The 21,255-nt window shown below is 44.5% G+C and overlaps 2 protein-coding genes across 13 annotated transcripts in view; both read right to left on the minus strand.

Moving 5' to 3' along the window:
- Positions 1-11,038, minus strand: part of CYFIP2 (cytoplasmic FMR1 interacting protein 2) — a 132,585-nt gene extending 121,547 nt beyond the window's left edge. For 2 of the 12 annotated variants that reach the window (XM_072756752.1, XM_072756747.1), the window contains exon 1: positions 3,076-3,214. The gene's annotated coding sequence lies outside the window, so the exon portion shown is untranslated. Of the gene's footprint in view, positions 1-2,765; positions 2,835-3,075; positions 3,215-3,527; positions 3,676-10,650 lie in introns of those variants that run through there. The other 10 variants (XM_072756754.1, XM_072756750.1, XM_072756756.1 and 7 more) reach the window with 10 other exon arrangements.
- A 1,228-nt stretch (positions 11,039-12,266) lies between these two features.
- Positions 12,267-21,255, minus strand: part of ITK (IL2 inducible T cell kinase) — a 64,225-nt gene continuing 55,236 nt past the window's right edge. The window contains exons 16-17 of the mRNA XM_026010502.2: positions 18,275-18,432; positions 12,267-14,744 (exon numbers count right to left, since the gene is read on the minus strand). Of these exons, the coding sequence (XP_025866287.1) occupies positions 14,673-14,744; positions 18,275-18,432 (230 nt within the window). The 3' untranslated portion in view covers positions 12,267-14,672. The remainder of the gene's footprint in view (positions 14,745-18,274; positions 18,433-21,255) is intronic.

Here is a 21,255-nt window from a genome sequence, read left to right on the forward strand (position 1 = left end):
ATACAATTAATGCACTAAAACAATAAATATATAAATATAATAGCACTTCATTATGTGCTAGACATTCTGCTTAACATGTTCATGCATCCCTCATTCAATTAGAGCATCCAGTATTGAATACCAGCTCCTTCCCCACTACCACTGACCTCCCAGTCACTGCCCAGCAACATGCTCTATTACCAAGACAGGGTCTATCCTCTATGCCCTAGACATGGGTTTGCTCCTTAGAAGGACAAGACCAAAGGCCTGTTACAAAGACTCCAATGAGGTGACTGATGTCTTGTTTCGTCAACTACGAGTGAATAATTAATACTTGCTAGTAAAGAAATAGATGCATTGTTATGGTGGCCACATGGAGGCTACAAAAGGCCATTTTGTGAAGCTCTTGGTAGAACCCTGGGGCCAACAGCAGCCAAAAGAAACCTCTTTGAGAGTGTAGGCCGATTCTCAAATGTAGGGACTGGAGCCCTGTACTATTTTCCAGGAGTGCTGTTTCCAATGCTAATTAGCTCATTGCCTATTCATCACCTCATTCAGCTTGCTGGTCAATGACAGCAGCGGAGGCCCACTGAACACCCAAGAGGGCACAATTTATCAGAGGGTACATGTAGTGTTTTCCTGGGGCCCTTTTCCAGATTTTATTTTATTTTTTATTTTATTTTATTTTTAATGATATATATATATATATATTTTTAATTTTATTTATGATAGGCACACACAGAAAGAGAGAGAGGCAGAGACACAGGCAGAGGGAGAAGCAGGCTCCATGCACTGGGAGCCCGATGTGGAATTCGATCCCAGGTCCCCAGGGTCGCACCCTGGGCCAAAGGCAGGCGCTAAACCGCTGCGCCACCCAGGGATCCCCCCTTTTCCAGATTTTAAATTCATGCCTACTTCCTTCTCTGGGCCAGCCTCTGATTTGATTCGAGAAAAAACTCTTGAACTCTCTTGGATCGTATACCCCCATTCTTGGCCTAATGGCTAAAGCAAGTTTTTCAGTTTCTACTTTCAGCAGAGACTAAACAAGGCAGGCTTGGGTGCCTACAGAACTGGTCAGAACTTACCAGGAAATATAATAACGAAGCTTAGTGAGCTGACAGCTAATGCCCCCCTCCAGAGGCTCAGTGTTCAGAACTAGGCAAAGCACTGGCTTTGTAAGCAACAACACACTCTTCTTGTGGCTCAGTAACTGGCCAGGCAGATGGCAGCCAGTACCACTGAATAACTCTCTATAGCAAAGTTTCACCTCCCCCAAGTGGATACTGGATGCACCACAGATACCTTCCAGTGCCAGGAACCCCTGGACAGTTACACAGACACACACTCCAATGGCATTTCTGCCCCAGCAGCAAACATTGCTGACAGATGCTAGATACTGTCATTTCAGTGACTGTTCCCCAACATTGCTACCCAGTTCCCCATTCCCACTTCCAGTCTACTGCCTGAAATTCCACCATTAGAGATAGCAAATATGTTGACTTAAAGCTTTGTTTTCCATTCAAATGCCTCCCAGCCTCTGTTTCCTTTCCAGTTAAACGACTTCTAAAGGACCTGCTCTGCATCGAATTTCAAATTCTTTTGTATTTAGCTCTTAAGGATAAACATGTTCACTGGCTCCTTTCTTGAAAATAATTTTTGACTCAGGAGACTAGGGGAAGCACAGAACATGGAGCTGGAGCTGGAGCTGGGAGGCCTCAGGGAGAGTCACAGAGAAAACTGCCTCCAAGGCCTCTGCAATCCTGCCCAGGGATATGGACCTAGAATTTTGCCCTCCAACATCTGTGATCTCCAGGGTTACTGGCATGGCCTCCCACAGGGCCAGTGCCTAAGGGTAAGTAAGATAAGAAAACCTGCCCTAAGAGGGACACGGGTAGGAGTTAGAAAAGAGGAGTATGAGAACCAGCACTCTCTGATTTGTCCCTCATGCCTGCAGGACTGCCCCAGTCTCCTTACCCATGCCAGGAAGGCACAGGCACCTGAGAGCTAGCTGGGAAAGACCCTGCCACCTTCTTGTCCTGGCTGGAAGGGGAGCAGATGGCCCATCAGCTCTAGGTGAGTGCTTCGGCTCCAGTGGAGACAGTAGGCAAGCAGAGGTCAAGGGCAGATTCCTGGAGCTGAGGAGGGCCAGGGCAGTGCCAGGGTCCTTTCCTGCCAGGGTCTCCGCAGTACAGAGAACCGTCCTCCGGTCTGACCGTGACCATGCTTCCTGCCCCCGTCCCCACCCCCACCTCTAAACACAGAGCACTCCCTTCTCTTCCTTTTCACCCCTCCATCGAGGGGGCGGGCTGTCCTGAAAAGCAGAAGCCACAGCAGACAGGTAGGCGATCTTCCCGGTTTCTTCAGGGCTCAAGAAAAACCGAACCTTTTCCCCAGGACTCGGCGCACCCCTCCCCTTCCCCGTCCTCCCCGCCCGCCGGCAGCCGGAGGAGAGGGATGCTAGCGTAGGCCGGCAGGCTTCCGAGCGGTCCCGCCAGCCTCCCCTCGCTGAAGCCCCCACCCCAATCGCCGCGGCCCCCGCCCCACCCATGTCGCGTCCGGCGCAGGGCCCGGCGTTGGTGTCCCCGGCGGCCGCCAGGCGGGCCCACGCGCCTCTCGCTGGCCCTGGAGGAGGGGACGGGCCGAGGCGGCGGCGGCGGCGGCCGGCGCTCCGCAATCCCTGGCTCCGGGGGTCGCCGCCGCTGGGCTCGCGGCCCCCGCAGGTGTCTCCCTGCTCGGGATCAGCGCCGCTCCGTCCCCGGCCCGCGGCTTCGGCCCAGGCCGCGCACCTGCTGCTGCCGCCGCCGCCGCCGCCGCCGCCGCCGCGCCCGAGCTGCGTCGCGTGTCCGCGCCTCCGCGCCCCGGGTCCGCGCCGCGGGGCCCGGGGTGGGCCGGAGCCGGGAGGGGCCGCGCGGGGCCTGCAGCCCTGGCCCCGGGGCTCCGGGCCCCCCCGGGCCCCCCCGGGCCGCGCCGAGCGCCCCCCCTCGGGCTGGGTGGAGGGCGCCGGCCCCCCGCGCATCCTCGCGGCCGCACCGGCGTCCCCCGCAGCATCCCGGCGCCCAGGCCGGCGCCCAGGCCCGCGAGCGCAGCGCCGCTTACCTGCGTCGGCGGCAGGTCCAGGCGAGCGGCCCGAGGCTACCGGGGCCCCGCGCCGGGGCGCAGGATGCTCTGCCCGCTCCGCCCGGCTCCGCTCGGCTCCCGCGGCCGCGGCGCTCGGCCCCGCCCCCGGCCCGGGCCCGCCCCCGCCCCGCCCCGCCCCCCGCGCCCGCGCCCGGCTCCGCCCCCGCGCGGGGCCCGCCCTCCGCCGCCGCCGCCGCCGCCGCCGCCGCCACACAAAGAGCAGGAAATGGCTGCGGCGGGGGGCTCCGGGCGCCCGGACCTGCAGCGCGGCTCCCGCCCCGACGGCCGGCGGCCCGGGTGCGGGACGGAGGGGGCACCTGCCCTCGGGCCTCGCTCGCCGGGAGCCCACCTGCCGCCGGAGGAGGAGGGCGGCCCTGGGCTGCGCCGGATCCCATCGATCCCACTCTATTTCCAAGCGCTCATTTATCTACCTAATATTTATTGAGCAGCTATTTTGTTCCGCGCCGCGTGCCAGAGCTGAGTGTGCACCGGTGTACCGCCCTTTCGGAGCTTATTATCCGCCAGGAGGGATGGGGCATACGCTGACCCAGCTGGCGCGCGCTGACAGCTGGAACAAGTTCCGGGAAGGAAAGAAACAGGGCAGAGCGGTGGGAAATACAGCCGAGCTGGGGAGGGGGCCCCCAGGGCCGCTCCTCCGCCCGGGAATCCCTTCTCCGTTCCTGGAGCCAACCCCCGGACGGGCCACCTCTTAAGGATGCTCTGCCTCGACTTCATGGAGGGAGAATTGCCTAATGGACAAAAGGGAAGATACATGGCAACAGGAAGCCTTGTTCTGCGTTGAGGGCTGTTCAAAGGAACAGTTCTCCCTGAACTGCAGCCTCGTGGGCCCTCAGGTCCAACCTGGAGACCCCTACCCAAGCCACTTCAACACTGTTCCTGAGAAGCCACTGTGTCCATAACGTGAGGGGTAATGCTTGCCCTTCCTACTTCACAGGGTAAACACTGGAAAGCATTCGAGACGTTTCAAAGTGTGTACAGATATAAAGAATCAAGTCCTGTTACAAGGGAAGCTTTCTGGAGTGTTTGCCCAGGGCCCACAAATTTATACTTAATCACTCAGCTATTCCTATGAGGGGCTAATTATAGAGGGGCCCTATTACTGGAGTCTCTGGCAAAGGACTTGAGGAATCTTTGCCCTCATGGATCTCACACCACTTCCCAAACCCTCAGAATTCATGATCCTTTATGGTTTGATGTTACATCACTCACTCCAATTTAAATTGCTATTTCAGAAAGGATGACTTATATATATATATATATATGTACACACACACACACACACACACATTTCTTCCCTGTGAGAAAGCTGTGGAGGTGTTTGTGGAGGACGGCTTTAAAAACCGAACTGAGTTTCTCTTTTCTTGCTTGCTTGCTTGCTTGCTTGCTTTCATTCTCTTCCCCTTCCTTCCTTCCTTCCTTCCTTCCTTCCTTCCTTCCTTCCTTCCTTTTTTCCTTCCTTCCTTGTTTAATTTTTCATTTTCCACTGTGATCCTTAGTTTTTTGAGCGTCAGTGATTATGTAACAAGAGAGATTGGATCTTCATTCTAGAGGACATACTATGTTGGATGTTGTAGATTTCTGGAAGACACATTTCCCCTGCTACTCCTTCTTTGTCTTTTCACCTTTCAAGAACAAGTTGCTTAAGAGAAACAAAAAGACTATTGCATATATATTTGGTTAGATGTTAGGCAAGAATAATTCCATGACCCCTGATTTCCATTTGCTTATAAGGGGAAGCAGTATGGTGTCGTTCAAACCGCTGTGTTGGAAATCCAGAGGCTTGCCTTTTGGTCCCAGTTTTGCAAGTAAGTGATCCTAGGCAAGTCACTTCACCTGTTTCCCCATCCATACAGTGAAGTAAGTTGGATACATTCCCAAATCCTTCTACATGTAGAAAATCACATGAATTAAAGGGCATGCCCCTAACACACTTAAAGCACTTCACTAGCTCTCTATTGTTCTCAGTATGGAGCCCAAACTCCTTAACTAATGGCCCACAAGAGTCTTGATGATCTATCATCTACCTCTCCAGTCTCTTCTGCTATGAGCAAGCTCTCTATGCTTTTAGCTAAAAGCAATCTTTTAGTGTCCCAGATTTGCTGTGTCCTCTTGCATTTGGCCTTTACCTAAGCTGGACTTCTTGCTTGGAATGATCTATCCTCCTTCCCTCCCACTTTTGCACTTGCCCCCAATTCGCTGCCTAACCTCTATTTGTCCCTCTGGTGTCCACTTACCTGTCTGTTCCTTCAAGCTCCCTCCATGCCTGGAGAGACATATTAGGCTAGTGTTAGTCACCTAAGCTCCCCAGAGCCCCCTGGGCTTCCTCTATCATCCCTCTTGTTGTGCTGTGTTGTCACTGAGGACATACTTGCCTGCATACCATCATTAGAGCATAAAACCGAAGAGAGAGGGATGTGTCTTTCTTACTTCTCATTGCCTCCTCAGAGACTAGTACTTAATAAGAATTTGGTAAATATGAGTTGAATCAATAATCAAAAGTAAAATCTTAGTATACATGTTGCCAATGAAATGTGTAGCCATCTGTCTACTGCCTTCAGATATGCTTCATGTCCAACCCCCGGCTGCACCATCAGCAATGAGAGGACTGAAGCTATCAGGCAAAAATTGCTTTCCCACTTGTAAAGCTGTGGCCCACGCACTGTGGTTTCATGTGTGGCAACATTGCCTTGTTTTTAGAAAAGTCTCAGGTCACTTAGGACATCCAAGTCTCCATTTAAAATTCGCAGATTCTCCTTCATAGAAACCAGTACTAGGGTATCTGGAATGGGTATAAGGATTGGTTCTGGAGACAGAGAACATAAATATTAATGTTAACAATAATGGCTAAAATGTTTTAGAATCAATAATAATTGTTTTTAAAGTAGGCTCCTGGCCCAGTGTGGAGCCCCCACATGGGGCTGGAACTTACGGCCTTGAGATCAAGACCTGAGCTGAAGTCAAGAATCAGACACTTAACTGACTGAGGAACCCAAGTGCCCCTAGAATCACTAATAATTTTTTTAAAGATTTAATTAATTTATTTATTTGAGAGAGAGAAAAAGGGAGAGAGTACAGGAGCACAAGCAGGGAGGGGCAGAAGAAGAGGGATTGAGAGAATCCCAAATTCAATCCGTGCTCAGTATGGAGCCTTGGGCAGGGCTCAATCTCAGGACCCAGAGGTCATGACCTGAGCTGAAATCAAGAGTCAGAGGCTAAACCCACTGAGCCACCCAGGTACCCCTCAATAATAAATTTTTAAAAGAAGGAAAAGGATATGAGATGGAGAGAAACTGTAAATAATACAAAAGAAGTCACTAAGTGCAATGGGCTTGCTACTGCAGTAGGCTCACACACTGGTGCTTGTAGTTAGCAGGAAAAGAGAAACTTGATGGTTTGTTTTGCAATTTACGTTGTCCATAAGATAAGACCTGAGCACTTGCTCAAAATTGCCTCATTTTACAGATGAAAGAACTGGGGCCCAGAGAGGGGAAGAGTTGCCCAAGGCTGGTTGGACCCAGACCCAGGCCCTCTCATAGGAAACTGGATTGTCTATTTCCTTCTTTGAATATGGAATCATTTGTTAAAGCATATGTTTTAAACTAACATTTATGAAATGTTTATTTGGGGCCAGCCTCTATGCTAAGTACTATCTATCTATGGATCGGCTCATTTCATCCTTACGAAATCCTAAGAAACAGCCCTGTTATTTTATAAATGAAACATCGACAGTGGATTTGCTGCTGAAAGATTGCAGCCTCATCCTGGGCCATTTGGAAATGCATGTCTCCCCTTCACGCTGTCATTCTCTCATTTTGGTCATTTCTCACAACTTCTACAGAACTGGCCTCCCTTGAAGGTCAGATCTTTTACACATAACTTCATAGCAAAGAACATTTTATCCTTATTTAAACAAATTCTATATTCAATAATTTTAGATAAGAACTGTTAAGGAGGGTCGAGCATATTCTGAACAGGATCTGGAACACAGCAGTGTAGCCAAGGCCCAGGGGGCCCAGTGGTGCTGTGTTCTCAGAAGCTAGCATAATGAATCCTACGATCAGCTCCACAGAATGGTTGGGAGCATGGAATTTGGGGACAGATAGGTCTGGCTTCAAGCCCTCATCTGTCACTAATTGTGAGACTATGAATTCTTTCCCTAATTTACTAAGCCCTCTTCTCATCTGTAAAATTGATCATAATAATAGCTATCCCTTGAGTTCTTAGAAGGTTAAATGAAATAATAAATGTAATACATTAAGTGGAGTCATCATAATACTTAAAAATGGCTGTTTTTATTGTTATCATTATTATTATTAACACGGTTTGAATTTTGGTGTGACCTCTAGGAGGAATGCAGGACTTGGAAGGAGCTCTGAGTTCTAACCTCACCTTTGTTAAGTAGCTCTATGACCTCAGGCATGTTCTCTGTGTATCACTTCCCTTTTCTGTCTGGTCAGACCCATGCACTCCTGCTTTTATCCCAAAGCTGCTGAAAGATCCAACATCATCTGAGATGGGAAAATGCTTTGAGATATACAAAAAAGAAAAGCAAATGAATGTTTATATAGTTTGTCTCAGCTTATAGACACCCATGCCCCCATATGTGGTGTGGAGTAGTTTGAACAAAGTCCTGCTTCAACTCTGAGCATGAAGCCTCTTTTTTTGGCAGCACCTCTGTGGCTCTGAGATGCTGGCTGTGCGTGAGGAGCGAGTGCTGTGGTGCCTCTAGCCAGCCAGCTCTCACTTGCTGAGTTTCCCTTGGTATGTACCTTTTGCGGGATCCAACTGTATTAAATTACTTCAAACAGCCTAGAAAAATAAAGACAATTACAATGCCATTAAAAAAAAATGAGGGAGAACCTGGGTGGCTAGGTGGCTGAGCATCTGCCTTTGGCTCAGGTCATGATCCAGGGGTCCAGGAATCGAGTCCCGCATTGGGCTCCCCCTGGGGAGCCTGAACTCCCTCTGCCTATGTCTCTCCCTCTCTCTCTCTGCATCTCTCATGAATAAATAAATAAAATCTTTTTTTTTATTTAAAGACTTATTTATTTATTCATGAGACAAAGAGAGAGAGAGAGAGAGAGAGAGAGAGAGAGGCAGAGACACAGGTAGAGCGAGAAGCAGGCTCCATGTAAGGAGCCCGACATGGGACTTGATTCTGGGTCTCCAAGATCATGCCCTGGGTGGAAGGAGGTGCTAAACTGCTGAGCCACCGGGCTGCCCCAAATAAATAAAATCTTTTAAAAAAAAGTGAAACTTCAGGTTTTTCATCTTCCTTGGGTGCATCTCCCTGAAGAAGCAGGGACCTCTCCAATGTGATAATCCAGAGCAGTCACAGTAGAGGTATTCTTCTCAGAGACCTAAGCCACTGTGGAAACAAAGCCCCAGTAGGATTAAACAGTGTTGGAGTCCAAGAGGACAACTGTGCCATACTCAAAATCAGTCTGGAAAATGGAAAGGCACCAGAAACTCCTTCACAGCTCTAGATGGGTGTAGATGGGTGTGGGTAGAGGTGACCCTGGATGGTGAGGAATCACTATCCACTTGGCTCCTTCAGCTGATTGTCCTGTAACCTCGCTAGCACCTACTGCCTTTATCCTCAATATTCCCAAGTCCTAATTTAAAAATAATGCAAAGAGGAACACCTGGGTGGCTCAGTGGTTGAGCCTTGGCTTTTAGTTCAGGGCATGATCTCGGGGTCCAGGATTGAGTCCCCCACTGGGATCCTTGCAGGAGGCCTGCTTCTCCCTCTGCCTATGCCTCTGCCTCTCTCTCTCTGTCTCTCATGAATCAATCAATCAATCTTAAAAAAAATTAGCCCAGGTATTTAAAAAAATAATGCAAGGGAAGAATGGGGAATATAATGTATTTTTATTGTTTTATTCTGGTTTCTCTGCCTGAAATGTCCTTCCAAACCCCCTCTTCCTTGGGAGCTCCCATTTACCCTTCAGGACAGCTCAAACATCACTTCCTCTGTGAAGTCCTCCTTGATCCCTTAGGTGTTTTTGCTCTTTGTCTTTTCACTATATTGTCATCACTGCTCCATCAGGTAAACCTACAGCATCCCCTTGCAATCACATTTGATTCTCATTATTTGGTACTTACATTTTATAAAGTTGCCATGGAGATGAGCACGAGGTGTTATACTGTATGTTGGCAAGTTGAATTTAAATAAGATATTAAAAAAATAAAGTTGCCATGGACACTGAATGAATGATACTGAACCATTGCTCCTAGGGGAAGTATAGGGTTAGGTTCCTGTGAGCCCCTGGTCCCAACATTTTCATCAACTGATCTGTATATAACCTTGTTTTACACACATTTCTGTTGAAAAACACTTTTATACCTTGTGGACTCATTAATGTTAAATTCACAGTTAATAGCATTATAACTCATGCCTGAACGAAACTTACGTAGCAAACATTTTCTTGGAAAGAGATGTCACAGCCTTCTTGCTCTTAGCACCACTACACAGCACTTCAGCTCTATGCTTAAGGGTCATTTTAAGCAGCAAAATGACCAACAAAAAGTACACAAGAGCAAAATGTGGCACTAAACAGACCTCAAAAAGGATACCTGTTTAGAGTATGATTGCTAAAATGTGAAGGCAGAGCACTACCTTGTCTGACCTCGGCTGGGGATGTGTGTGTAGGGCGACACATTTTTCACGGCTCTGGCATGGGCACACCATGAATGACTACGGAAGTACTGATTTGGGAGTTATAAATAAATTTCAGTGAGTAGGCAAATTTGCAAGTCCAGAATCTGTAAATAATGAACATCAACTGTATTTGTTTCTGTGTTGGACTTCTGTTAGTAGTAAGGGGGCTTCTTATAGGAAGGCTGGTGTCTGTACTAGATGTCTTTTCTTTCTCCAAACCCCCTCCGCCCTTTGCGCCCTGCTCTCTCCCCTCTGACTTACCTCTGTGGACCGCCCTGCTACAGTTTCTTTGTCCTCTGGCTTCCAGTTGGGTTTGGCCAACGAGAAGCCCCAGCAGTTAATGGAGTAAGTGGGGAGAGCGGGTGCCGCATATTTATTCCCCTGGCTTCCTCCTTATGACATTCTCTCCTCTCAAGGAGACATTTGCCAGGTGACTCTCAGCTTTCACATTCAAATAAGCATTCCCCATCCTGCCTCTTCAGGCCTCCAGGTGGTAACTGCTCCTTGGCTGTTATTTTCCTCTCTACTACTTTCTGTGGTTCTCCTAAACCTGACCCACACTCTCTTAAATAATTCTTTCGTAAATAAGTCCTCCTCGAACTATCTTAATTTGAGTGTGAAGTATTTGGTCTGTAGCTGATAAGATATCTTATTCATCTTGTACACCTGACACTGGGCCAGGCAATGTCAGATGAATTGGTAACTATTATTAGTGCATTACATTATTAGTAAATAAATGATCTCTAAAACTCCTTCTAACAGTGACTGTATGATTCTGTGATCCCACAAGCCAACTACACATCATGACTTGGAGTTTCATAGTCATTAAGACACACACACACACACACACACACACTGCCCATCTTGCTTACCAGATTATTTCTGCCTCTTCCTCAAAGTGGTGGACTTGTGTGTTGGGAGATTCCAGGAAGAGTAGGGTCTGCGAGATAAATGCTCTGAGAAGCAGAACTGTTCATCCAACCGCTTTAGGAGTTTCATATCTGGGTCATTTCCCAGTGGGAGTCAAGCGCTGAAGGGAGCCCACAAAAGACTGTGTAGAAGCCACACGTTTTTTCACTTTTGCCTAATGGTCCTCTGGTGCGTGAACTGGCTCCTGCAGTGCATGTGGGCTTTTGGTAAACTAAAAGGTACAGGGAAAGCTCCACACACCAAAAATATAAGCCAGCCTTTATTTTACTGGGATTTTAAGAGGCAGGGGAACAGCTATTCATTGCTGTCCAACTGTGACTGAAGAACTCTGAATTACAATTTCTACATGTCACCCACACAGCAGATGACAGTGAATGAATATGAACAATAACCTGGTACTCGGAACAAGGCAAAAAATCATCTTCACATTGGCTTCTTTTCCACCGGCTTTGTGTTTCCCAAATCCACTCACTATAGTGCTGCCAAAATGTATTTTTAAACACAAATTTGACCTTCACTCCTTGCTCCATGACATCTTTTCTATCTATAGATAGAGTTGCCATATTTATTGTCTTTTTAAAATATGGTCTTTATCAAAGATTTACAGCTTCAGTTTCAATTTGCCTAACCCTTTCTATCATCCTTACCCTTGTCAACGCCTCACACCCATCTCTGAAACTTAGCTCCAGCAGGATAAACTGATCATAGCCTCCCCATACATTTTGTTTCCTCTATCCTTCTACCTGGAAAGCATTTCTCTTATTTCTGCCCACTTACTTCCTAAGAAAACCCATAGTTCATCTTCAAAACTGAGTCAGACATTATATGCTCTGACAGTACTTCTCAAACTTTAATGCGCTTAGGATCATCTGTGGGTCTTGTGAAAATGCAGATTCTCAATCACAGAGTCTGGGTATGAAGTCAGAGAATGCACATTTCTCATAAGGTGATCATATTGCTGTTGCTGGTCTGGGGACCACACTTTGAGTAGTAAGGTTCTAGGAAGTTTTTCCTGATGTTTCCCTTCCCCTGAGAGATTTTACTACTTTTTCTGAGCTCTTCTCCTCTTTGCCTATATTTCTGTTGTTGCTCTAATTGCTGGATTATAATTTTACTTGTTGATATGTCTGCCTTTTTGTATGACTTACCCGGAGTTTCTAGAAAATAAAGACTGTGCTTTTTTCATCTTTGTTTCCATAGCTCTCAGCACAGTGTCTCATAGGAACACAGGAAGCATTTGATATTTACTTGTTGAACAAATGTTGCATGATATATAGTCCTTACTTTGGAACATGAAGCCAGGTAATCATTTTTATTTAAGGAAAATTTTTGGTTGTTTGACATTTGGGCAAATATGGAACCCAGGCCATATATACTGTATTTATTAAAGCATACAGCTTAATTTGCTAGACCCAACTTTTAACTATACGTGCTTTATAAATGGTTAGAGATTTTTTTATTGGAGTTCAATTTGCCAACATATAGTATAACACCCAGTGCTCATCCCGCCAAGTACCCCCCTCAGTGCCCGTCACCCAGTCACCCCAACAGTTAGAGATATTTGTAACATTTTTATTGTGAATACTAGCAATCACTGTACACTAATAAATATTCATTACATCCAAATATAAATAGTCTTAAAAGGTACAAAATGCAAAATCTATAAATTGCATCTAGAACCAAAACCTTGTATAAGGGAATTCCCTGGGAACACATGATACCATTTTCAAACTGTGAATGGAGTAGAAAAAAACAGGCAGGAAGCCCATTTTGCAGGATAGGACACTGAGGAGTTAACATGTTCAGTTATGTCCCCCATGAATCTGAGCTTGAACACAATAATACCATGCAAGGGGCAATTTTTGAAACCAAGCCACAGAAATCAATCAATTTTGATGTTTTCCTTCTAGACTGGTTGTTCCAGAAATCATCTCTAATTAAAGGTTCCACAAGAGAATGTACAAAATGCCAGAAAGTAAACAGGGATGATTTGGGATATGTTGAATCAGATCACCTCTTGAATGATACATTTGATACAATGATATCTTGAGACAACCAGTTTCATAATAATTATAGTTAAAAGTTATGCATCGGAATCTTCAGCTGGTCAAAATATCACACGATTTAGATAGAACTAATAGCAACACCGTCTAATAATCTCTCTAAAATTTTATCTGAACATTGTAGGAAAATGAAATCTCTCTTACACCGGGGAATACCCTTCTCCACAAAGTGTCCAAGAATACTGCAGCTGGCTCAAAGCCAAAATGATAATTAAAGGAAGCATTTATACACCTGCAAGGAGGATCTTCCAAAACTGCTTTAGCTCACCTATAAATGGCTTCATGCAACATGACTCTGGAGGGGTGGGTGATTCAAAGGGTTAATTAACTGAGTAACTCCATCCTCCGACAAAGATGAGGAGCCAGATGGGAAAAAGAAGATCCTATTCCAAGTTGGAGGGCTACACAGCCAGCCATAATGGTCTATGTGGGAGAAACGTTACTTGGTGGTTGACTTCTTTAATTCGCTTTCTAGGTCTCCCCCCAGCTGTTATTTATCTCCTCTGCAACCCCTTTCACCCTCAGTAGGAGGCAGTGTTGAATAGAAATACAGAAACTGCATTGGTCACAGACAACTCTGTCACTTAGGGGAGCTGTCTTGGCTTTTTAAAGCCTCAGGTTTATCATCTGTAAAATGGAAATAAGGATACTTTCTCATGGGGTTGATGTGAACTCAGGATGAAATAAAATTCTGCAGATAAGGCCCTGTACATATTCACCTTGCATATTTCAGGGCTCAATCGACAACAGGCTGCCTTGTGCATCTTGGAAGCACCCCACTCAGTACTTGACTCAGTTTCCATCCAGATGGTTGGAGCGAGAACAGATCCTTCATTCCTCTCCTAGACTTTCAGAGACTTGAAGCGTTGTCTTAAAGTTGCAAATTTCTAGGGCTTAAAGAACCTTCGGGATCTCTGCAAGACCACTCTGCCCGGCATAGTGCTGCCCTCTGCTGATGAGGGTGGAAGAGTGCAGAGAGGGAACTAATCCTAAAGGTCAGAAGAATCCATGGCTGAGTCCCAGTAGGAGCCAGTGTTCAGAAGCAATCATCTTCTCCCAGGATAGCTGTGAAGCATTCTGTGCAAAGGAAAGGCACCGTCACCTGCCCAGCTTGGTACTAAAAGTGGGCATCAGAGTGGTATCAACCTAAGGCCTTTCTCTATACCAGTTGACACCCTACCATCTGATACCCTCTTTCTGGGCAGATGCCACCTCCAACCACGGGATCCAAATTGTTCACCCCAGTCCATCATGCCCCTTCATGGAGGGAGGTGGCAGTGTGCTCAATGAGTAAAACCTCATAAAGCTGCTTCTCAGAATATCTGGCCTCATGTGTGAGCAGCTGTTCCATCATCCTCTACGGCAGGAAGCTGTGGCTGACAGCATCACAACGGCTGAGTCGCTCTTTCTGACCTTAATTAATTCACCAGTTCTCCTTGAAAAGGCATCACACTCGTCATTTCTCTTGCCCCATATCCTGGGATTCTGTATCGTGGGGCCAAGTAAAAATCCCTTGACCATAAACTTTAGACCCATGTTGGAAATAAAAATAAGCATCCACAGTCCTACCATGTCCCTCCTTTTCTCTAAGAAGTGCAAGAAATGTTGTCTGAAAGCTGTCAGATTGAAGTTTGCATACCACACAAGATGAGAGGCTGGGAGGAGGGTAGAGGCATTGCTGCTGCTCTGGCCTCACTCCCGATTCAGGAGCTGAGCCTTCTGCTGGTGGCCAGGTGCCAGCCTCTGTCAGGGTGCTGCCTCTGTGGTGGCTTAGGGACTGACGCCACAGGCCAGCTGCCTCTGAGGAGTTCTGGGCTGGTGGCAGCTTTTAATGCTCTATGAAGGGAGAATTTGCTTCCCCCATTCAGGATCTGCAGCCCATGCCTCGTGCTGAGTCTCTGCTAAAGTCCTGATTCTGCAATTTCAGCCAGTTGACTCAAGAGTCTGCAGAAGGGTGGCCGGTCCTCTGGTTTCTAGAGAGGGAAGAAAAGAACTCTGTGAGTTCCTTGTCCTTATGTGTCATAGTTAATTCCAAAGCAAACCAGAATTTAATAGCCCTCTGAGGATTCTTAAATATGCTTCCATATATATTATTAGAGGCCATGGTGTAAAAGTTGTTAACAGCAGGTATTCTGGAATCATATGGCCTACTTTTGTTTTTTGTTTTGTTTTGTTTTTTTAAAGATTTTATTTATTCATGACAGAGAGAGGGGGGGGGGGGGGGTAGAGGGAGAAGCAGGCTCCATGCAGGGAGCCTGACTGGGACTTGATACTGGGTCTCCAGGATCACATCCCGGGCTGAAGGTGGCGCTAAACCGCTGGGCCACGGGAGCTGCCCATATGGCCTACTTTTGAATCTAAGATTTCCCACTCAGCTGTGTGACTTTGAGCAGGTTGCTTAACTTGTTTGAATCTCAGTTTTGTTGTCTGTTAAATGGGGATAATGATAGTCTCTATCTTATAAGACGGTTGTGAGAATTGAATAAAGTCATGAATTAAAAATATGTCATAAAATAAGTGCTAAATAGCAGCAAAAAAGAAAATACTTAGGTATAAATCTCACAAAATATGTATTAGGAAAAATACAAAGTTTTAAGGAAAGAACTCAAAGAAGATCCAAATAAATGGAGATATTTCATATTCAACAATGGGAAGACTTTATATTATTAAGATGTCATTCCTTTTCAACTTGATCTATAGATTCAACACAGTCACACTCAGAATCCCAGAAAATTATTTTGTAGATATTGACAAACTTACTCAGAAGATTACATGGAAAAAGATTCAGAATAGGCAACATAATACCGAAGAGGAACAAAGTTGGAGGACTGACACTACCCAACTTCAAGACTCACTATAAAGTTACAGTAATGAAGACAATGTGGTATTGGGGAAAGAAAAGGCAGATAGATTGATGGAACAGAGTTGAGAGCCTGGAAATAGACTCAATATAGTCAACTTATCTTTGAAAAAGGAGCAAAGGCCATCCATTGGACAGTGTTGTTGTTTTCTAACAATGGTGCTGGAACAATTAGGCAGCCATATGCAGTATAATGACCCTAGACACAGAACTTATAGCCTTCACAAAAATGAACTCAAAATGGGTCAGAGACCTAAATGTAAAATGCAAAACTTAGAAAACTTCTTGAAGATAACACAGGAGAAAATCTGGGCAACCTTGGGTTCAGTAATAGATTTTTAGTTACAGCACCAAAAGCATGATTCCTAAAAGAAAAAATTGATGTTGAGCTTTGTTAAAATTAAAAACATCTGCTCTGTAAAAGACATTATTAAGAGAAAGAAAAGATAAACCATAGGCTGCAGAAAATATCTTCAAAACACATATCTGATAAAGGACAAAGACTCTTCAAACTCAAAAGCAAGAAAACAAATAACCTGATTGGAAAATGGGCAAAAGATCTCAATAGACACCTCATTAAAGCAGATATACAAATGGAAAATAAACATATGAAAAGATGCTCCACATTATATGTCATTAGAGAATTGCAAACAAAAACAGTGAGCTACCACTGTATACCTATTAGAAGGGTTAAAACCCCAAACACTTGATAACATTAAATGCTGCTGAGGATGTGGAACAGCAGGAATTCTCATTGCTGATGGGGATGCAAAATGGTACGGCCACTGTGGAAGAGAGTCTAAAAGTTTCCTTCAAAGCTAAATGTGGTGTTTTCATATGATCCAGCAATCACACTCCTAGGTATTTACCCAGTTGAGCTGAAAATTTATGTTCATACAAAAACATGCACACAGATATTTATAGTAGACTTTATTTACAATTGCCAAAAACTGCAAGTGATCAAGATGTCCTTCAGTAGGTGAATAGATAGCCAAACTGTGGTACATCCATACAATGGAATATTGTTCAGTGATAAAAAGAAATGAGTTATCAAGCCATGAAAAGACATGGAAGAGTTATAAATGCATGGTGCTAAGTAAAAGAAGCCAATCTGAAAAGGCTACATACTATATGATTCCAACTATATGACACTATGGGAAAGGCAAAACTTGAACAATAAGAAGATCAATAGTTGCCAGGGTTTTGGAGAGAGAGGGAATGGTAAATAGGTGAAGCACGGTGGATTTTAGGGCAGTGAAAATATTCCGTTATGATACTATAATGGTAAGTACATGATATTATGTATTTGTCAAAACTCACAGAACTGTACAACACAAAGAATGAACCTTAATGTAAACCATGAACTTTGGGCAGTCCCGTGGCTCAGCGGTTTAGTGCCACCTTCGGCCCAGGGCCTGATCCTGGAGACCTGGGATCGAGTCCCACATCGGGCTCCCTGCATGGAGCCTGCTTCTCCCTCTGCCTGTGTCTCTGCGTCTCTCTGTCTGTCTCTCATGAATAAATAAATAATCTTTAAAAAAATAAATAAACCATGAACTTTAATTAATAATAATGTATCAATAATGGTGATTAATTGTAACAAATGTACCACACCAATGCAAAATGTTATTAATGGGGGAGGAGGGGCTATGGGAACTCTCTGTACTATTTGCTCATTTTTTTTCTGTGAATCTAAAGCTCTAAACAATAAATCTATTCACTTAAAAATCAATGAAAGAGTTTTTAAAAAGGGAAGGTGCTAAGTAAATTCAGCTATCATGATTATTATAGTATTTAATCCTTGTGAAGTGGACTGGGTTTATTTTTCGCTCTTTATGTCTTCACTGTTTGTTTCTTTGTTTCTGAATACAAAGGCTCTAGGAACTTACAGATCAAGCATTATTTCCTTCTCTTACTAGTAAGAAAAAGGAGGTTCAGAGATTGTCCAAGAGATTAATGCCTAAGAAGTACTAAAGTGGAGACAAAATCCAAGTATCCTATACTTTTTCAATTCCACTTGTCACTCTCAACAATCTGAATTTGTGTTCATTCTCTATTCAGCAACTTTCAATTGTGGTTGAAGTTTAACATTTTCTAATTCACCAAAGGACATTAAGACTTACACTGATGTGGCTTAAGATATAGCTTGCCCCCCCCCCCCCCCCCCCAGGATGGGATGACTGAGGCATCTGGGAGGGCAAAGTAATTGGCTTCTCAATCTGAATTGTTGAACAAATAAAATGAACCCGAATTAAGTCATTTTCATTGTTTCACACCACAAGTGAACTTCTGCTCACCAACTTCTAGAACTTTCATGTATACTTGATGGTTTGTTGATGTTATAAGTGTTTTTATCTCAGAAAACTGACATATTGACATTGGTCTTACCCCCTCTTCCTTTCTAACAGTGTGTTGATGGCTTGTGACATTCTATTGCAGGTCAAATAATATTTAAGGTCCCTGCCAGCTCTTTTAGGGTTGGGCAACCTCTTTTGTTAGTAGACACTCAAAGCCACTTTCTTGTTAATATACTTTAGTAACACCTGCTTCCTCATCCTCTAAGAGGGTTCCTTTCTCTAGGGAAGGAGACAGACCCTAGAGTTGTAGATTACAAGGTAGGGGGAAACCACTTCCTTTACTGACCTCTTTCCAGCAATGATTCATTATCTGGTAGATATTCGAGGAGGCCAGCCGGGGCTTGTATAAGCGAAATCCAGTAGTGATGTCTTCCACCACTTCTGAGTTGCTTCTATTTTCATACGGGATTTTGCCTTCACTGAAGACTTCCCACATCAGCACACCTAAAAGAAATGGGGAATGCAGCACAGTGAATGATGAAGTTCACAACTAGCAAACAAACCAGCCTACATCTAGAAATTGGAGATTCCTTGACTTTCAGATTCAAGTCCTTACCTTTAGGAAGGATAATACCAAGCCACCTGAGGCTTACTAGGCCTGTACTATTTCTAAAGAACAGAGATTTCCCAATCTTGCTTGTGGTGAGGAACTTTTAAACTCAGCCCTCTTTTATATCTAACTCAAATGCTACTACTAAAAGTTGCAAGGGATGTAAACTCAAAGGTCTACACATCATGTAAATGGATGGAGTGGATGAGATGTGTCTTAATGCGGATTAGGGGGTTTCTGGAGAACTGGAGGGCCAAGTTCCATCTTCAGATAGCAGCTATGATTTAGCTTCAGCCACCATAGGGCACATGGGGATGAGGGTTCGGGATTGCCACATTTTCTGATTTTTTAAAAAGAAGTCACAAATTGAGAGCTTAGAAATAGAAATGCAATTTGATTTTTAAAAATACTGTGTAGACAGAGCAAAACACATCTCCGGGGTGTCTATTTTTGACCTGTGATTTAATCCCCTTTCCTCTTCTGTCTTCAGCAGAAATGTCACACCCAATTTTATTATGTACTAATGTATTCATAGGATGTCAGAGTGGGAAGAGAGCTTGCAGATCACCTCGTTCAGTGGTTTTCAAAGCCTATTTCAGAGGTTCTTAGGGCAGAGTTTTCCAAAGTATGATTCCCCAAACAACTGAATAAAAATCACCTCAGAAGTTTGTTGAAATGGCAGACCCCAGGCCCTGGCCCCGACCTCTGGATCAGGATTTCTAAGGGATCCTCAGACATGCCTCTGGAGTTTTGGGAATTTGGAAACTGCCTGTAAATAAGACTGATCAGCTCCCCAGGTTGCCAGAAGTTCTAGTGAGATTTCTTTGGAAAATTGAGGTCTGCTGTTCAAAGCTCATTTGAAAACCATTGCTTTCATGCAAACCTTGTAATGCATTGATTGGAAACTGAGTAAGGCCCAAAGAGCTTACTTGACTTGCTTAAAATAGCACAGTTAATTAGGGCAAAATTCTTAAAATGCATGACAAAGCTCAATGGCCTTGAGGCAGGCATCAAGCTCCCAGACCATCCAGGTTTCTGTTTCTCAGGTTTGCCACTCCTGTTATCTCTCCCTCCCAACCTTGCTTCCAATGGTCAGTCTCCTTTTTGAACACTTCAGGGGGCACACCTGAGGCAGGGACGGACTGTAGCTCAACTCTCTAATTATATGATACAATAGAAAATTCCCAAGCTGGCCATCTGTGTCAAAATAAGCCTTATGCAGAATTAGCAGGTAAATGTGACAAAGTGGCCATGAGTGCAAACATCTTGTTATGGGACGCCTGGCTTGGTGCAGTGTGACCAGCTGCATCAGCCATAGAGAGTGGCCACACATCAAGCATACCTTTCTTCATTATACACATACTTGGGGAAAAAAAGAATCTTCTGAGATTGCTCTGGTGCAGTTTTATTTCTTCCAAGTTCATTCTGTAACTTAAATTTGAATAACAAAGTCTTAGCTAGGTCTGTCAGATAGGGAAGCTGTTTTAAGGAATAGCTCAGAAGAACTAGAAATTCACGAATTACTCAGTTGTCCAAAGTGGCTATTCTAAAATGATGGGGGAGACTTCAAAACTAATTCTCTGAAGAGATTTAGTCAGCTTTTCCCTGGTTTCTACACTTAGTCAATACACTTGGCAAAATCAAACTCCAACTCATTCCTTTCCAAAGTATAACCCTTCTTATAATCAAAATCAAAGAGGTTGTCCAGTGTATTTTTGTGTATAGATTAATACACACAAACTATGGCTTGGGATGATATGACAAATCCAGCAAGAATATTTGGTAACTTTCTGCCACACCAACATCTTTCATTCTGCCTTTTATGCATGCCCATTTGCACTTATTAGAAATTCTAATTCCTTATCATGGAATAAGGGATTTTGCCTTCACTGAAGACTTCCCACATCAGCACACCTAAAAGAAATGGTGAATGCAGCACAGTGAATGATGAAGTTCACAACTAGCAAACAAACCGGCCTACATCTAGAAATTGCAGATTTCCTTGACTTTCAGACTCAAGTCCTTACCTTCAGGAAGGACAATACCAAGCCAATTTCATTGTCTACTGTTCTCTCACTGAGATAGTACCTCTCCTTTCTTTGGACACACCAAATTTTTATATTTGCTGGTTTTTTGGTCAGAGACACTGTTCCCTGGATCTTCAAATAGGGATGACTTTCTCTCATCATTCAGATTTGTGCTCAAGGGTTACCTCTTTGGAGAGGCCTTCCCAGACCATGCTATTTAAAGCAGACACTTCATCCCAATCACGTTCTATCCCATTACTGTTTTTTCCATTACTGTTTTATTCATAGCACTTACTTATCACTATGTGATTTTGTCTGATTTACATATCTATTAGCTTGTTTATGTGATTACTATCTATCTCTACCTAATTTATGTCCAAGAGAATAGGAGTCTTTCCTATCCTATGCACCACTGCATTGTGAGAACCTAGACTAGCCCTAGCTTATAGTAGGTGCTTGTTAAATTATTGTTGAATAGATGAGTAGGATATTTATTGAGGGTTAAATGTGGGAATAGAATTTTGAACAAAATATTCTCCTGGTCCTCAAGGAACTCATATTTTAATCTCCTGACTCCTTTAGCTTTTGATCTTACAAAAGCTGTCACCAGCATCTGTTTCCATTCTCATTTTAACCCCCATTTCAAAGATCTCCAAGAATGAATGCAATAATGAATGCTTCATCATCCTC

This window comes from Vulpes vulpes, chromosome 4 (genome assembly GCF_048418805.1).
Source record: "Vulpes vulpes isolate BD-2025 chromosome 4, VulVul3, whole genome shotgun sequence".
Classification (NCBI taxonomy): domain Eukaryota; kingdom Metazoa; phylum Chordata; class Mammalia; order Carnivora; family Canidae; genus Vulpes; species Vulpes vulpes.